The sequence below is a fragment of the Phodopus roborovskii genome, unplaced genomic scaffold (assembly GCF_943737965.1).
Source record: "Phodopus roborovskii unplaced genomic scaffold, PHOROB, whole genome shotgun sequence".
In the NCBI taxonomy this organism is placed as follows: Eukaryota; Metazoa; Chordata; class Mammalia; order Rodentia; family Cricetidae; genus Phodopus; species Phodopus roborovskii.
Genome location: NW_026126418.1, coordinates 50,386,149 through 50,404,775, shown reverse-complemented (window position 1 = coordinate 50,404,775; position 18,627 = coordinate 50,386,149). Strand labels below are relative to the sequence as shown.

At 33.1% G+C, this 18,627-nt stretch overlaps 1 protein-coding gene across 10 annotated transcripts in view; it reads right to left on the bottom strand.

Moving 5' to 3' along the window:
• Positions 1–18,627, bottom strand: part of Prpf40a (pre-mRNA processing factor 40 homolog A) — a 42,058-nt gene that overhangs the window by 22,124 nt on the left and 1,307 nt on the right. For 9 of the 10 annotated variants that reach the window (XM_051184681.1, XM_051184683.1, XM_051184684.1 and 6 more), the window contains exons 2-5: positions 18,392–18,523; positions 7,249–7,329; positions 6,329–6,359; positions 4,878–4,894 (exon numbers count right to left, since the gene is read on the bottom strand). In XM_051184681.1, the coding sequence (XP_051040638.1) occupies positions 4,878–4,894; positions 6,329–6,359; positions 7,249–7,329; positions 18,392–18,523 (261 nt within the window). Of the gene's footprint in view, positions 1–4,877; positions 4,895–6,328; positions 6,360–7,248; positions 7,330–16,985; positions 17,066–18,391; positions 18,524–18,627 lie in introns of those variants that run through there. The other variant, XM_051184690.1, reaches the window with a different exon arrangement.

Sequence of the window (18,627 nt, the reverse complement as noted above, 5' to 3'; positions counted from 1 at the left end):
GCTTGATTAAGTGGGTGGGTGCCTCATGAACTGGCAAAAAAAAAAAAAAAAAAAATCATTCTGAACTTGCATTTCTTCTTACTCTATGCAACAACAAAGAAACCATTTCTTGAATGGATTGTTATGTGCTGTAACAAATGTGCTTACACATGAAAATCAGCAATAACCTGCTCAGTGGTTAGAGTCAAACGTTCCAATATACTTTCTAATGCCAAATTAGTAAGAAAAAATGTTCCTGGTCACTGTTTGGTGGCTGCTTCAGATCTGATTGATCTACTACAGCTATATGAATCCACTGCGTCTGAGAAGTATGTTCACAAAATTAATGAGAAGATTTTATAGCTGCACTAAAAAAACTCAAACACCTGCAGCCAGTTATGATCAACAGGGTTCAAGTCTTCCCCAAAATGGTTAACATACAATATAACCAATACTTCAAAAATTAAATGAAGAGTTATTAAGTCCATTATCTAATATCTGATCTCTTGTCAACTTAACTACTTCAAACATCCTGAGAGCTTTGTACAGGTGTACAGGGAATAGACTTCTACAATCAGTGAGATGAAGAAAATGTATCCAAAGAATTCTGCTGAATCTGAAAGGGCTTACATGGAATGGGAATAAACAAATTTTTTTTTTTCTTTGCAGATTTTCAAGACAAGGTTTCACTATGTAGTCCTGTATGTCCTGGAACTCTCTGCCTCCCAAGTGCTGGGATTAAAGTAATGCAATGAACAAGCTTTTATTTTTGTTGGCAAAAATATGTTGAGTAAAATCATATTTTTATTAATAAAGATTATGTTTCAGCCTAGTTTTGATCTAAAATTCATGGTCTGAAACTGCAATTCTTTTTTGCACTAACCCAATGTAATGAAATATTAACAAGATCACACAGTATGGTCAAGTTCATTTTGTCCAAGGGATTCAAGGATGATTCAACATACAAAGCAATAAAAGTAACATAAATAAGATCTAAGACAAAAAATACAAATTTCCTCACTATATGTAAGGGAAAAAAAATCCACCAAAACTCTGCTGAAGAACTGGGGTTGTAGCTAATTTGAAAGGATACAGAACTGGACTCAATCCCCAGTCCTACATAACCTGGGTATTGTGATGTTCCCATGGAACACCAACATTTTGGACATAGAGTCAGGATGATGACAAGCTCAAGAGCAGTTTGGGCTACAAAGAATTTCAGACCATGTCTCTAAAAAGCAAAACAAGAGGAGGGAGGAGAGAGTGGAGGGGGTCAGAAAAGAAAACAAACCTACCCTGAAGAAATGTGGAAAAACGGACCATACCTTAACTTAAACACAATGTGTGTGTGTGTGTGTGTGTGTGTGTATATATACACATATATATATATACATATATATGTATATATATATGGCAAATGTAAAGCCTGTACTAGATGAAAAAATGTTAAGGTATTTCTTCTAAAAAGGGGGGGTCTATTCTTTCCCCCTTTGTTCAATAAAATGCTTGGGTTCTTAATAGTATAATGTCAAATAATCCCTATTTGAAAATAACCCTAAATTTAAATGATACCACAGATTCCACCAGAAAACTTAGACATGACAAACATTTTCAGTAGAGTACAAAATCAACATGCAAACATTACTAGCTTTTGGCTGAGTGTTGGTAGCACACTCCTTTAATCCCAGCTCTTGGGAGGCAAAGGCAGGTGGATCTCTGTGAGTTCAAGGCCAGCCTGCTCTACAGAGCTAGTTCCAGGACAGGTTCCAAAGCAATACAGAGAAACCCTGCCTAAAAAAACAAAAACAAAGCAAAACAAACAAACAAACAAACAAACAAAACCCAACCAACCAATCGAACAAAATTACTAGCTTTTATATATAAACATTACATAGTAATTCTTATATACAAAAGTGAGCATACGTGAGAAATTAGGAAAACAATCCTATAAACCACAGCCTCAAAACAAAACAAAATAGGAATACATCCAATTAAGTTAAGTACCTTTGTTAAACACTGAAGAAACTATAGACATGAGAAGACAGAAAAACCTTCTGTATTCTTAAATCCCACTAACTAGTATTTTTTGTTTTTCGAGACAAGGTTTCCCTGTGTAGCTTTGGAGCCTGTTCTTGAAACCAGCTCTTGTTGACCAGGATAGTCTCGAAATCACAGAGAGCTGATTACCTCCGCCTCCCAAGTGTTGGGATTAAAGGCGTATTCTACCACTGCCTGGATTTTAAACTTTTATTTGTTTTTGATTATTTCTTTCAAGATAGTGTTTTTCCGTGTAGCCTTGGAGTCCATCCTGGCACTAGCTTTGTAGACCAGGCTAGCCTTGAACTCAGAGATTCACCAGCCTTTGCCTCCTGAGTGATGGGATTAAAGGAGTGTACCACTACCACCCAGCAGAATTAGTATTAGGAAATGGTTCTATTATTAAAAACTTCAAAATTCTTCAAAGAATTCTACAATTCATCCAAAGCACTCTTCAAAAATCCCAGCACTCTGAGGTGAGAAGAAAATCTCTGAGTTCCAGGACAACTTGGTTTAAATAGGTATCTACAGGCTACCCAGGGATATATAGAAAGATCCTTTTTCAAAAACCAAAAACAAAAAAGGAGTATGCTTCTAGTTACCAACATATGACTTCAAATTTCACTGAAGAGCCACAATAAATAAAAAAATGAACCATAAACAGAGCAAGATACAAAGGGAAAACCAGACATGACTGTATTAGTTACCTTTCCTTGTTGTTATGAAGACACCTGATAGAACAATTTAAGGAGGGTGCATTTTGTTCAAAGTCCATCAAAACAGAAAAGTATGGGGGTGGGAGAGAGGGTTTGCAAGAATCAGAAAGCAAAGCTGCCACCCTCTGGCTTTCTCCCTTTTATTCCATCTGAGCTTCCAGTCTATAAATTATTGTCTCACAAACTCAAGTCAGTTTTTTCCTTAGTTTATCCTCTGGAAATCTCACAGCACACCCAGAAATACACCTCACCAATCTTGCTATGTAAGTCTCCATAAGACAATGAAAATCACAAATAAGGGGACAGGCTACAGAAAAAAAAAAAAAAAAATGAAACCAACCAAAAACACCTTATGAATATACAGCCATTTGATTCACAACCATAATAGCATAACAAAATATACTGGAAATATGACAGCTTCAATATATCCAGAAAACTGGGTCAGTATCCAGTATCAAAACAGAATCTTTTTGTTTTCATAAAAGTCAATTCAAAGTGGATCAAAGACCTTAATGCAAGACCTGAAACATTGAAATCAATAAACAAAGATACTTTCTGAATAGGACTTCACCTCAGGAAATAGTACAAGAACTGACAAGTAGAATTTTATCAAATTAAAATAGCAGAAAATCTTTGCCCACTATTCATCTCACAGATGGTTAAGGAATATCTAGAATACATAAAGAACTCAAAATTAAACACCAAAAGAATAGTACCATCAATAAGTGAACAAATGAACTGAGCAGACATTTTTGTTGTTGTTATTTAAACAGGTCTCTCGGTGTAGCCCTGGCTGTCCTGGAACTTGCAGTGTAGATCAGGCTAGTCTCCACCAGAGAGCCACCTGCTTTGGCCTCCCAGGTGCCTAGCTTAAATGCATGTACCACTACACCCAGAAAGTACACAATTCTTAACAAGTACAAAAGACCCATAAATATATGAAAGAATAACTCATTATCTCAGCTAGGAGAGAAATACAAAGAAGTTCTAACTTCAGGCAGTCAAAATTGAATTATTAAGAAATAAAAAAATAAACTACAAATGTTGTTAAGGTTGTATGGGAATGGGAACCCTCATATACTGTTGCTGGGAATGAAAATTAGTATAGCCATTTCAGAAATATGAGGTTCTTCAAAATACTTACCTAGGATTTGCTATATATACCACTTCTCAGTTATACCCATTATTCTATATACTTTCTTGATTTTGTCCAAGCTAGTATTTTAAGAAGTTTAATTATCTGACTGGTCTACTATAAGAATAGTTTAAATTATTAGTGTGTAAGTCAAATACTCTTAACAGTTGTAGGGTTTTCTTCACAAGATAAAGCAAGTAGTTACTAATACTTGATATTATTAATGTCCCTCCAGACCCCAATTCCTAGCTTTTATTAACTCATGCACAACTCTACATCTTCTGGTTGGTTGAAGAGGTTCTCAAGTCAGACAACACTTGCCACAATAATGTCTGCCAAAGTGACTGAGCATGACATCTCCAGCATCGAATTCATTAAAACACTAACAAAGGCAATTCATTCTGCATTTTCATCCACCTTACAGAATTCTAGCACGGCCAGCTTAACCTTTCTTTCTCGTCTGCTTAGTCTTCCTGGCAATGCTGTGAGACTTCTTCCTTATCTTGGCCCCACCCATCAAGTCTCAACACAGAATGAAAGGGGCATTCCTTTTGAATGCTGTAGTCAGACCAAGTATGGTATCTTCCAGCTGCTTACCAGCAAAGAGAAGGTTGTGCTGATCAGGAGGAATTCCTTCATTAACCTGGATCTTGGTTTTTACATTTTTTATAGCATCTGAAGGTTTAACCTCAAGGGTGATACTCTTTTCCATAAAAGTCTTTATGAAAATCTGCATGTTGGTAGCGTTTCCATCATAGTCAATTGGAAAGCCAAAAGCCTGTTTTCTTTCCAAAATGCAATTGGCCTTGGTATTTTGAAATAGTTATATAAAATAGAAAAAAAGATTCCTAACTCTCATGAAAACTAGTTTTTAAAATAAAGTTTCAACATTGACATGGAAAACTAAGGACTGGTTTAGCACATCATCTTTAAAAAAAACAAGGTCAATGCAGCACATCCAAGAAGAAAATGTAAGAAAGCAAGTAATAGGGGTTTTAAACAATACTTACTGCACCAGATGCTGAACCTAAAAGACAAAATATTTATAGTAAGTGAAGTGTTCCTTAACAGTTCTGATATTTATTCTTACTTCTTTCTTTCTATTCTTATTAAACTTACGAGCGGTCCCATACTACCTATTTACTTGCTTACCATTCCACAAATAAAACATCAATAGCATAAAGTGTTTTCAATCTCCAAAGTTAACTGTCAGCTGCCAAAATGAGAAACATTCATTTTGCTTTCTGGTTATTCTATCAACCTCACTTAAAATCCTTTCTTTCTTATATAAAGTACAATAATGCCTCTATTGTCTAACTTCTGCCAAACTCATTTACTTTGACCCTATAAATGTGCTATTCTGTATCACAGTACGCATGAGATAACACACACCCGATTAATATTTAAATTATAAATAATTTTTTAAAAAGTGCTTTCTTGATTATACTAGCCACATTTCAGACTCAATTATATGTAGCTATAAGAGACTGTATGATATAAAGTATAGGTTACAGAACATTTCCACTATTGCAGAAAGTTTTGTTAGTGTCCTACACTACCACATATACTTGAATATTACACATATGTGTATATATGTACACACACACACCCCTTTAAGATGTAAGAGATTTTCAGGTGTTTGCTAATGACAAAACTCATATAAATAAGGTCTAAGTTTAGAAACTAGTCAACTTAAAATTTTAAGTAAAAGAGAAAGCAAAGACTAAAACAAAACAAAGGTTCACAGATATAGAAAGCATTCAATTGACTATGAGTATCAACAATAGAACCAAAGCATTTGAAAAGTAAGTTGACTGCAAAAACTAAAGGGGTAACAACAACAAAAATGACTGTGAAGTAGCCCAGAAATCCATAACAAGAAGATCTTCACATGTAACAAGTGGAGCTACTATCTCTTCCCATGTTCCCTAAGTAGAAATATGGACTCAGTAGAGTTCATTCATTGTGCAAATATTCTCTGAGCCCTAACTATGTTGACAGGATTATTAAACACTGAAATTCAAATCAAATGTTTTAATACAAATTCTAAGTATTTAATAATAATTGCAAAATTTTTGTAAAAAAATTATTATTATCAAAGACTTTGTACAAAATAAATCTGATTTAAGAATGCAATTATAAATGCTATTTGTCTCTTGTCACATTTTGAGAAAATATTAACCAGTCATAAAGATCAGTTTAAAAAACTAATTTTATGTGCATGAGTGGTTTGTCAGAATAAATGTATGTACAGTACATGCATGCCAGATGCCAGAGGCGGCCAGAAGGAGGCCAGAAGGAGGCATCAGATCCCCGTGGAACTGGAATTAAAAAGTGGTTGTTAACCATGTGAGAAGGGGGAATGGATGCCAGGTCCTCTGAAAAAATATCAAGTGTTCAGCCCTAGATAACCACTTTCATTCCTTGTTATAATGAAGTCCACCATACACTGTATACATACCTGCTGCTACATCCATACTATTTACTCCAGGCTGCAAAAAGAGAAATTAAATTACTACCATTCAAAAGGTACCATGAATCAGTTCCTTGTATAATCTATAAGCCACTAACTCAACAACTGTGAAATTTCTAGTAGTTTCAACTCTCAGGCTTGCTATACATTTCAAGGGATGAATAAAGTTGGGGCAACTTTAGCATTTTAAGATATTACATGGATAACAATTGTATGCAGAATTACAACCCTTTCCTCTCAATTCAAAAATCTACAAAGCTCTGAAAACCAAGTCTTATTAATTAATTAACAAAACTTACCAATAGTAATATATTAGAAATGGCCTCAGACACCACAGGATATTTTTGTAGTGCAGTACATGCAAATGTTAGTCAGTACATGCAAATGTTAGTAAATATACTAATTTGATTAAAACACTAAAATCTTACTATTGCAAATAAGTATGCCATACTTTCATTAAAACCAATAGACTCTCAGGAAATAAACACACTTAAACATCAATACCATAGTTATTTATATATCACCAAATTATTACCTAAGTATGACAGGAAGTTTATTCAAGAACATTCTAAGTCAATTTGCAATAGGTAAAGTTTCAATAAAATGAGAATTTCAAATTAAGTCTTCTCATTTTAAGTTGAAAATCATTTTTACCAGCATTTAATAAATAAAATGTCACCTTTGAAAATATTACAAGACTAACACACTGATTTTCTCTCACAACCTGTTTAAATGCCTTGTTTATTATAGAATTAATTAAATGATTGAACAGGTATATATGCTGCAATGTAATGCTCAATTATGATTTTCATGTTACATTTTAGTTTTGGGGTGGCCTATAAAGCACATGTACAGTATTCATACATGAAAGCAATCAAAACTGAAATTATTTTCACAAGATTACCAACCGGTAAGGCAGGTTGCATGGAAGCCTGAGACATATGAGACATCATCATTCCTGACATTACTGAAGACATCATTCCAGGCATCTAAAATAAAAGTTAAAATATATGGTCAGCATGTAAGAGCAAGGACTGAACAGGACTGTAGATATAATTTGAAAATATAAATTATAACTATGCTACTGTATTATGTGAATAATATGCTGAGTAAGTGCTTGTTGAATGAATGAATGACCCTGTTCCAATACTTACGCCATGACTCATTTATATGGTAAAAAATATTTAAATTAAGTAAATTCAGATAAACAGACAATACTAGTGTAGCTTAAACTTGAAACTATTTGTTTCCTTTTATTTTTAATTGAACACTGTTTCTTTTCTCTTTGGAACAAAAGAATGTAATATAAAATTTTCACCTTTTATTCTTAATCTATACTGAATAAATATTATAGTAATCTTGTCCTTTTCACAATTTTAGATCTATGATGCTTAAAATCTAAACCCTGACTTAAAATATAAATAAATAAAACCCATTAAATCATAAGTTACATATATAAAAAAATGACATAAATACCTGAACATACCAGATTGAGAATTTAGTCTACTAATGACTGCAATTAAAATCTGAATATGTACTAAGCATTGCATGAATAATTAAAAGATTTTTTCTAAAGAATTTGATCCAATATTCATCTATATTACATAAAATAATATGTAGTACCATATTAGAATTTTGACTTCAATATATTAAGAGTATCAAAAGTATCTAAAAAACTTGTAGGGTAATAAAAATTGTAATAATCACAGGCACTGGACAAGGAAACTGGTTATTCAAGTTTCAAATTAAATAAATGAACAAGTTAAAACTAAGAAAAGAAAAATATAAACACATTGGTCAATATGAAAATATAAAATTAGGCAATATTATATATGTGCAGTTTTTTGTTTGTTTCTTTGTTTGTTTTTCGAGGCAGGGTTTCTCTGTAGCTTTGGAGCCTGTCCTGCAACTCACTCTGTAGAACATGCTGGCCTCAAACTTAGATCCACCTGTCCCTGCCTCTGAGTGCTGGGATTAAAGGCATGCTCCACCACTGCCAGGCTCCATGTGCAGTTTTATTAGTTGTTAAAACTCAAGATAAAAAAGGCTGTAATACCTGTAGACTTGCATGGAGTTGACTGATTTAAAAAAGAGCTAAAATTATTTAAACTACTAGACAGAAATCACGATTAGAAGAATGCAATGGATTACTTAGAAACACATGGTCAAAACAGTATTTTCATAAAAAGCACAGAATTTGAAAACCTAACTAGGAGATTAAATAAGTAACATACATCTTAGGAAAAAGGCAGCAGCAAACAAGAGAGAATTGTGCTTGCTTCTAAAACCATCTACCCTTCAGAGATTCATGTCACACTTGTACTTTAGGAAACAACAGTAAATGGAGCACTTCAAAAGCACAGAGGGAAAAATTCTAAAATGCCATATATATATATATATAATGTATGCATGTATGTGTATGTGTGTGTATATATCAAATAAAAAACTGGTACTACGTTCCAAACTACAATCTTAAGATAATTTGTGAAATGGAAGTTTAAAAACATAAAGAAAAATAGTAATTTCTCCTAAGGAACAAAAAGTACAGTAGAAAAAACAAAACAAAACAAACAAACAAACAAAAAAACAAAAGTAGAATGAGAAAAATCTCCATTAACTTAAGAGACCATTTATGGTTATCAATAGTCTGAGTAAACTATTATAACTTGTTTTACCTGACAAGGTTACCTGTGAGCTTTTAAAATTTTATGTAACTAAATTCTAAAAGTAAAACTGCTGGCACATGAAACTAAAGAACATCAATATTCAAGATACTATATTTCATATAAAATTACTATAAAAAATAAAAATGTATGTTTTCATTTAAATGGACTTGATTATATAAAATAAATAAAAAAAATCTGAGAGCATAAAATTACTATAAAAGTTGGATGGTATATGTAGAGCTCTCAGAGTTTTAAGCATGGTAGAAAGAAATATCTACTTACAAAATAATACAATGATTCCTGTTTCTATTATTTTAAACATAGAACAAGAGGTACATTTTACATTTGCTGTCTCTGAAGTTAAATTCTAAGGAGTTGGATTCAGTTATACTAGTTTCTTGACAGAGCCCCAAATTTGAGACAAATGAAATATTTATTATATATCCCTTTTGCTGTTTTAACAGCACAGTGTTAATGAAAGTAATCCAGGTTGTAAACTTAAAGAACAGTGGTCTGTGTTTTAAATCCTCAGTAGTGGTTTATCTTCTCTTCGAGAACCAAAACTGAGATAGCCAGTTTCTTTGTTGTCTTTGGCATAGAAAGCTAGTTTCTTGTGTCACATGGAGGTTTTAGCCAGCTCTAACTGTAAAGTCTTTTAGATTTCCTATTTGGAGTTGCCCTCCCCACCATTGTTAATAAATCTTTGATTTCAATAAAATGATGTTCACTAAAAAGGAAAATTTCTAATCTTAGCTGCTATGATAGTGCCAAAACAATTTCATGAAGCACATCATTTTCTAAGCACAAATGGTAATTCATATTAGCTTAACATGAAATGTATTATAAAATCAAAACATGTTACCTTTTCCAATTCTACTACTTTGGCCAATATATATATATTTTGGAAGCTGTCCTGGAACTGCTCTGTAGACCAAGCTGGCCTCAAACTCACAGAGATCCATTTGTCTCTGCCTCCTGAGTAATGGGATTAAAGGCATGTGCCACCACAGCCTAGCTAGCTTGAATAGGGGGAGTTTTTAAAGACAGTTATCAGGGTGTATTCAAGCCAGGTATTGTGAATAACCTCTTTAAGAAAACCCTACTTGCTAAGGAAGGAAAACCAAAAGTTCATAATCAGTATGGACAATCAACACAACAAGATCTTGCCTAAAAATAAAAACACAACTGCAGATGTAAAATAAATAGAAGAGCACTTGTTTGTTATGCATGACGGCTTGTATTCAGTGCCCAATACTGGGAGAATAGATATTTAGAAGAAGCAAATAAATCAGTAAGTAAAAACAAGTAAGTGTCTACCAAACAACCTATTCAATTGCTTTTACCATTCCGGATAATTTCTAGTGTCAGATATAAATGAGTGTTTTATTTACTCTTTATGTACTTTAAAGATAAAAAATTAACAGTAATAAAAGCAGAATGGATGCTACAGACGTTGATCAAGGGGCTGGAGAGATGGTTCAGCATTTAAGAGCACTGAATGCTCTTCCAGAACCCGAGTTCAATTCCCAACACCTACATGGAGGCTCAAAATCATCTGTAACTCCAGACACAAGGGATCAGATTTCCCTATCTCAAAATAACAAAATTAAATTAAAAAATAAAAGTAATATGAAGTCAATACATTTTCTGTTAAGTATCTATATAAAAGGTAAACAGTATTTTTATAATTTGTTAGAAAACATATATTAAGACAACTTCCTGCGCCTGGGGTTTAGTTTACTAAATACAACATACAGAATTTAGAAATTCTAAAGTAAAGTAGTTCCTTCCACCTCCTGTGCTTCACATGCCATATTCAGTAACCAATGGTCAATGTAGGTGTGAAAGTTTTACACAAAACTTTAGCAACATTGTGTGCGCACAACTTCATGTAACTCTCATTTTACTTAATAATGCCCCCACACTGTAAGTATAGTATAGTTATCAGGGCCCAAAATGTCTAAGGGCAGATAAACTCTAATAATATATTTCAACACAGCAGGGAATTAAAGACAACAACAACAAAAACAAACAAACAAAAACCCAGTAAACATTTATATAGTTCAGTTTCAGGAATCCACCGAAAATTTTGGAACATACATACCCAATAACAGGAGCACTTTACAGCCACCCTTCATGCTTTATACCTTGATTACATCTTAGAATTTTATGCAGAGAAGAAACCTAGCACAGCTATTAAGTCAGACTAGCATAATTCTTGAATTGCTATGATATTAATCTCTTTGGACCTCATTTCTCGCCAACAGCAAAATATTACCTGATAGTACTTATTATAAGCAATCAAATGCAAAAATGAATGTAAAGCAATTAAAAATAGTGCTCAACCAAAGATATAAAGGTTACTAGAGTTGTCTCACAGTACTCATGGTTCTAGTACCACCTAAAGTGTAACAAAAATCTCCAAATGCTTATCTCATATAAAATGGCAACATATTTATATATTATCTATGCATAATCCTGGTAAATTCTAAATATCTAAAATTCTTATATCATCTAATAAATAACAAATGCTGCAGTTTTTATATTGCAAAAACACCTGAACATAATCAATATAGACAAATCTTTCTCTAAATATCTCTGAATGATCAATGATTGAATCTATGTGCAGCACCTGAAAACATGAAAGATCAACCAACAATATTTTATTAACATTGTTCTTAATCTTTTACAATGAAAGAACCTTCTATGGAACCCTTTCCCTCAGCCATTCCTTATTTATTTCTCAGGTGTTTGTTGTTGCTGTGTTTTGTTTTCTTCATCATAGTTATCTAATTAACAGCATAAACTTTTTACTTTCAAAAATCAATAATAAATGTAATAAGTCTATCTCAATCTTAGTATCAAACTTAATGCTAGCTCTGCAATGTTAGTGCACAAATTATTTAACTCTCTAGACAATCAGTTACCAAATATAACCTGGACCAACAGAGCCAACTCAGTTTTCAGAAAAAGGGATTAAATTCAGTAAGGTATATGAATTTTTCAAAGATATACAGAATTATAATCCTTTACAACAGGCAACATAAATTTAAAAATGTAGTTGTCCATTACATTTTTTAAAGGAAGTTCTAAATTCAATTAGAGAAACACAGAAAATAGTGCTTTTTAAACTTTATAAAATTAAGGGCTTTAAAATTTTATCTCAAAAACATCATCTGAGGCCTTTGGGACACATGACGATTATAATCCCCTTTTCATGTTTTTTAAGATAGATTCAATATTACATCTAAGTCTTTATACTTTGTTAGTAATGAAAACATTAAATACAGCATGCAGAGACACACTGATAAATACAACACATGACTTTCTTATGCAGAGTGTACATACATAATCCTAGCTGATACAGATCAATCACTGAATGTAACCTTTTGAATTATCAAGAGGTCTAGTAAACTAGATGTAACATGACACTATTTTATTTCAATGGATTTGTTTTTGTAAGTGAAGTATATTATAAACCAATAAAAATAGCAGAGTAAACATATATAAATCAGCAATATAGTCTTTTAGGTACACAAACAATACAATCCATTAGTACACAAATCAGCAATAGTCTATTAGTAGTATCATTACTAACTCAAGTATTATGCATTATACATGACTTGTGTAAGGTAATTTTTAATATGGCTGGCACTGTAGTACATTACCATAAACATATGGACAAGATTTTTTGCTATGATTACAAGACAGCTATGTCATTGGGACATTACTATACTAAAAACTATAGGAAACTATAATACAAAGTACTTGTATATCTAAATATATAGAGCACCAAACCCACTTAGAGCAGTCAGTTTCCACTTTGAGCATACTAAGAAAAAAATAGATTTAAGCTCATTAAACAAAACAAATGATCACACATCTTTATTAACTGCTAATTAGAATTAACCATTGTTTAAAATAGATGAAAAGTAACAGATGCTAAGTTGACTAGAGAAAGAAAAAAAACAAAAACAAAACCTCATATCTATCACATTTGCAAGTGCTCACAAATATTCCCACACTTAGTATTGCCAGCCACTCCACACATGATGGGAGGCTCTTTTTAAGAGCAAGCTATACATCACACATTTATACTAACAATGTTCATAAGAGACATAGATGTCTGACAAAAAGAAACACGAAGGTCTAAGATAAGCAAATGAATGTCAACAAGAGGACATAATCTACCCTTTTTACTTATAAACCTTCAAGATTGCTCCATTTCCCCAGGTAAACACTAAGAAAATGAGGTGGGGAGGGATCCTTTAGTATGCACATGTATTATAATGTTTACTATGTGTTGATAGCATTTCTTATGAATAAGAGTTTCCAAGGGAAAAGTGGTGGGGAAGATGGACAAACATCTGTTTTAAAAGGTTCCTTTAAGACTTCCCAATAACAGTATTTTGTGCATCTCAAAGAGATTCACTCTTTGAGAGATATTCTTCTTAGATCACTCCAAATATTAAACACTTTAAAAATATTATTGTTATCTCAAGTTTAGAATGAGTTCATATTTAAGTAAGTTATCATCTAAATGTAACTGAAATAAGTACATTTGTAGTCTTAGTAAAAACTGTCAAAATCTGGCCGGGTGGTGGTGGTGTACCACTTTTACCCCAGCACCCAGGAGGCAGAGGCAGGTGATCCTGTGAGTTCGAGGCCAGCCTGGTCTACAGAGCAAGTGCCAGGATAGGCTCCAAAGCTACACAGAGAAACCCTGTCTCAAAAACAACAACAACAACAACACAACAACAACAAGAAACCCAAAAGCCAAAAAAACCAAAACAAAACTGTCACAATCTAACCACAGTATAAAAGTGAAGACAATATTAGTTCTAGGCTAATATTCTTTATAAAGAAAAGTATTTGCTTCAGAAATGTAAATGCACAAAAATTAACTAGACTCAAGAATTTAGCACGTGCTTTTTTATGACTGGCTAATATAAAAATAAAAACAAGTAATTCATTAATAACATAAATTTAATATACGAATGCACTGGCTACCTCTGGAAACCTCTATTACAAATCACCTTTTATGTTATAAAGATGTATATGGCAAAATTTTATTCTCAACGACATGACAACAGCTAGAAATACATGTGGCTATCATTAAGTATTTAGATTTCTTTACTCAAAGGTGGGAAGCAGAAAAAGGAATCCCTTATTTACTTCATTTTATCTGTTTTTGCTAAATGAGAAAGCAATAATGATTCAGAATCTAAACACAGAGACAATGTAAAGTCACAAGTAACCTCTAGGCACACACCCATCAGTTACTTTCTAGTTTACATTGTAGGAAATAGTATCTATTTGTTTCATTCATTCAACAAGTATTACTGAGCACCCACAATGCACCAAGAACTGTGCTCAGCACCTATAGAATTATTAACAAGAATAACTTGGTTCTTGTTCTATTACTTTTCAGGAAAATAGCAAATCAGAAAACATTAAGAGAAAAAAAAAATAAAGGAGGAAAATGCCACTAAGTGGCAAAATAAAACGGTAAAAACTCCAAGCATATAGAAATAACTTAGGAAGTAAACATTGTTCAAAATTATTTCTGAGGAAATAATTTAGGAAAGCAAAGATATCATGGTGACAGTAATCTTGAAAGCAAGAAGGCGAGGACAGCAGCATAAGCTTAAAGTCAAGAACTAACAGAATCATTTAAGACACCATGAAAAGATTAGTATGAAAACATGCATCACTCATTGCTTTGGCATGTATTAAAGAAAATCTTTCAAACTTAAGCTATGGAATTTAACCTATTAGGCTACAGATATAGAGAAACACTGGAGATTATTGAGCAAAGAAATACATTTTGCTTTATATTTAATTTTTTGATAGGAGATAGCAGCCTTTAAGTTAGGAAAACCAGTTAAAAAACACTAGAGTATCCCAGGGATAGGAATGGGACAACCTAGGCTGCTACAGATCTGTTAATCTAGTCTGTCTTACTCAGCCATCAACATAAAATCAAATTCATTTCATCAAAAATTCATCCCACAACCTAAATAATTAATTAGAAAAAATTTTATTTCTGTATCAATCTGAGAAAGTTGATACCACAAGCTGTTCAATCTGGAAGGAAGCTCAAGACTTAATTTTATTCTTCTCATGACAGAGGAGAAAAATAAACATTCAAAGAAGAGTGAGCCAGCTAAGAGGACTCTGTTCGGCAAAGGCAAAATGCAGTCTTTAGATAGGAGAATTTAATGTCCTTGGTGACAAGAAAGCACATACAAAAAGAAAAAGGCCAAGAAAACACTTTGAAGACAAAACATGTTTCACTGGGAATGTACATGGAAGAAGACAGCCTTACACATGATCATATTCTGACAGAAATTTCTACTGGAAAGTTATTTAATATTGCTACTAAGCAGAAAAAAAAAATCAGTAAATTCTTAAGAAAAAAAAAAAAGAGAGAGAGACCCCCTCCAAAAACTTACTATTTAAAGTTTATTCATTAGTTAGGTCCCTTCCAGCAACATAATCTAATTCTGTAATTGACAAGTATGACTTTCCCAAAAAGTTGGGAGCAGCAGCAGAATAATCTATATTATAGGTAACTGAGATAAATTTGAAAGATATTATGATTAAGTTACATTTGCTATTTCTAGGTATTTACTAATAGACTCAGCTTCAACTGGAGAAAATGACATTCTACTTTATCTTATAGACTGAGGGGAGAAAGCCCTGAACATGTGACTTCTTCTTTAAGTGACTAGCTGCATTTCAACTTTGCAAAAGCTGTTTACCCTAGATCACTAGTGTAAACTAGCATTTCTTGTTATATTCAGTAACATTTCAAAGACCACAGTCATTTAGCAAGTACAGACTGCTTCGTATTTTAGTCTCCAGCTGGTCTAAGCAAGATAACTTAGACATGTTCAATATAGCGGATACCTGACAAAAGATTGACCTGTTCCAGGACCTTGGTACACATCAAAATCCAGATGGTAAGCCCCTTGCATGACAAAATGCCATAATATATGCATATAACCTATAGACATCCTATGTAATTTAAAGCATCTCTAAATTACTTATAATACCTATCAGATGCTCTATACATAGGTAAGTACATAGCTGTTTCATGTGTTGAATAGGGAATACAAAGCAAAGTCCGTCTGTTCTGGAAAAATAAATTTTTTATGTATTATAGTTAGTTGAAACAATGGATGCAGAACCCTGTACAGAGTCAACTATTTTTGAAGATTATATAGCCTTCAGTCCCAAAATCTAAAAAGTCAATAAACTTTTAAAAAAAATGGATGGCAAAATCCATTGCCATGAATGATATAGGCACCTTACTTCTCAATTATCTTCATTATAAGTACTGTTCATTAATAATTCTGAGCATATACAAACAGAAGAAATGTAGGGAAATGATCAGTTCATCATTAAGAGCAAGTTTACAGAGCTTTAAGAAAGAATCCTAGAGTCCTTGAGGATTCAGCTTATTATGCTTTCCCAGTTTCATAAAGCTGAAAAAAGGTTAACTAGATTTATCAAATGTTAGGAACCATATCTGTTAAGTAGGAAAGGGGGCGGGTACTAGAAAATGATCTTAAAAACAATGGCTATTCCCTTGAGACTTTAAGAGCTAGTATCCTAAAGTATTCATTCATAATCCTCACAGGAACCAACAGAGGAAGAAATGATTCTAAATACTTAACAGTCAGAAGTACTCAAAGTTGCATAAACATATTGAACTAGAAAAAAAAGTAGAAAACCATGAAGCAAAATTCAGAATGTCTGAAGTATATAAGTAGCAAGTAAACTTATTAGGAAGGCAGACACTGGCACAGCTAAAGAGAAGGGGGCCATAAAACAAACTGTGACCAGCTTATGCCAATTACTTAAAAAAATAAAATCTGCATTGTACTGAAAATGACTAGCTGGCATCTCAGGTTTGCTAGTGCAACAGCACCATTACAGCAAGGGTAAGCAGGTCAACCCCTTGCAAAACTTACCTTGACTGGCCCAATGGAAACAGAAGGCCCCAGAAAAGAGAGAAGCATCTGGCAGTAGCAAATTGTTTTATTTTATCTTTCTGTGGAAAGAAACTAATTTTAAATAAGAACCAGAGCATTTAAAGAATAAATATTTTTTTAAAGCTCATTTATCTAGTTAGAGCAGCTCTACCAAGAAAACAAGAAGAGCTTTGTGCTGCTTAGAGATGAAAGGTAAAGAAGGGGAATTAGAGTTGTCTCTGCATCTCCTAGGGAGCTTAAAGTACTGTTATTCTAGAGTAACAGAGTAAAAGAATCTTTTATATAAGGAACTCCTGTAGGCAGAATCTTTTCAGTCCAGTGCCTTTGAAAAATAAATTATACAAAATTAAGAGCTATATTTTCAAATATAAAAGAAAACCACTTGAGCCATTCTACTTATAAAGTAAAAAAAGAAACACAACAAGCTCCTGTTTCCACCGCAATTTCACCAATAACTTTAGTCTTCATTGCTTAAACCATTATCAAAGTCAACAGCACTCATTAGCAAAAGAAAATAAATATCAAATGGAATAACACAACCCACCCAAGGATCTGTGTATTATAAAAACCTTCCATAGGACACAACTGTTCATGGAACTGAAGCTCTTGCCTTTCTTGAACACTTCTAACTTAGAAATAAAAATTCTATCTACCAGAGTCAGAGTCAGCTAAAATCTTTTGATCCACATCACTCCCACAAAAGTCCACTTACAGTTTGTGCTAGAAATGCAAGGGGAACTCACAAGTAGGAGTGAGGAAGCAATAATCATTTTAAAAATTCAAGTAGAAAATGAACTACCTATTTGGCACCGTACAGGGAAGAATTAGTAATAGAGCATAAAATCCCTCCACACGCCAAAAGAAAATCCCAAGTAATTACTATTTTTCAGATGTTACTTAGCATTTACACAGTTCACCAAAATTATCGGCTATATATTACTCCTAGACCATTAACAATCAATATGTCTGGAAAAAGTCACTAAGTTAAAGAGCCTAGATGTATAATGTCACTTTAAAGATTTTTTTTTTTTTTGGAGACAGGGTTTCTGTGTCACCTTGGCTGCCCTGGAACTCACTTGGTAGAATACACTGGTCAGAAACTTAGATATCTGCCTCTCCCTCCCCAGTGCTGGGATTAAAGTTGTGTACCACCGTGCCCAGCTTAAAGACACTTTAAATCTTAGTTTTGTTGAGGAAGTCAGTATATTTTTTATACTAGTCTTACTACATTCAAAATTTGGTTATAGTCAAGGTCAACGTTTTGTCATGTTTGAAAACATGGATATAAACTACCCTTATAAGAGATAAAAGTACAGCAATGGCCTACATTTAAAAGATCTGACACAATGAAACAAAAATAAACAAAGTAAAAAACATAATCTTACTTGTCCCATTGGAGGCCCTCCCATAGGGGGCATCATCTGCGGCATCATTCCATGAGGAACAGGAGGCATGTTTGCTCTCTGACCCATAGGGTGCATTCCCATTGGTGCATAATGCATGCCAGGATGCCCCATCTAAAAAACAATAAAAAACGAAAAGTGAGCAAGACACAGTAAATGTTTCTTAAAAATGAGACAAAAAAAAAAAAAAAAAAAAAAAAAACCAATTTACCTGTAAG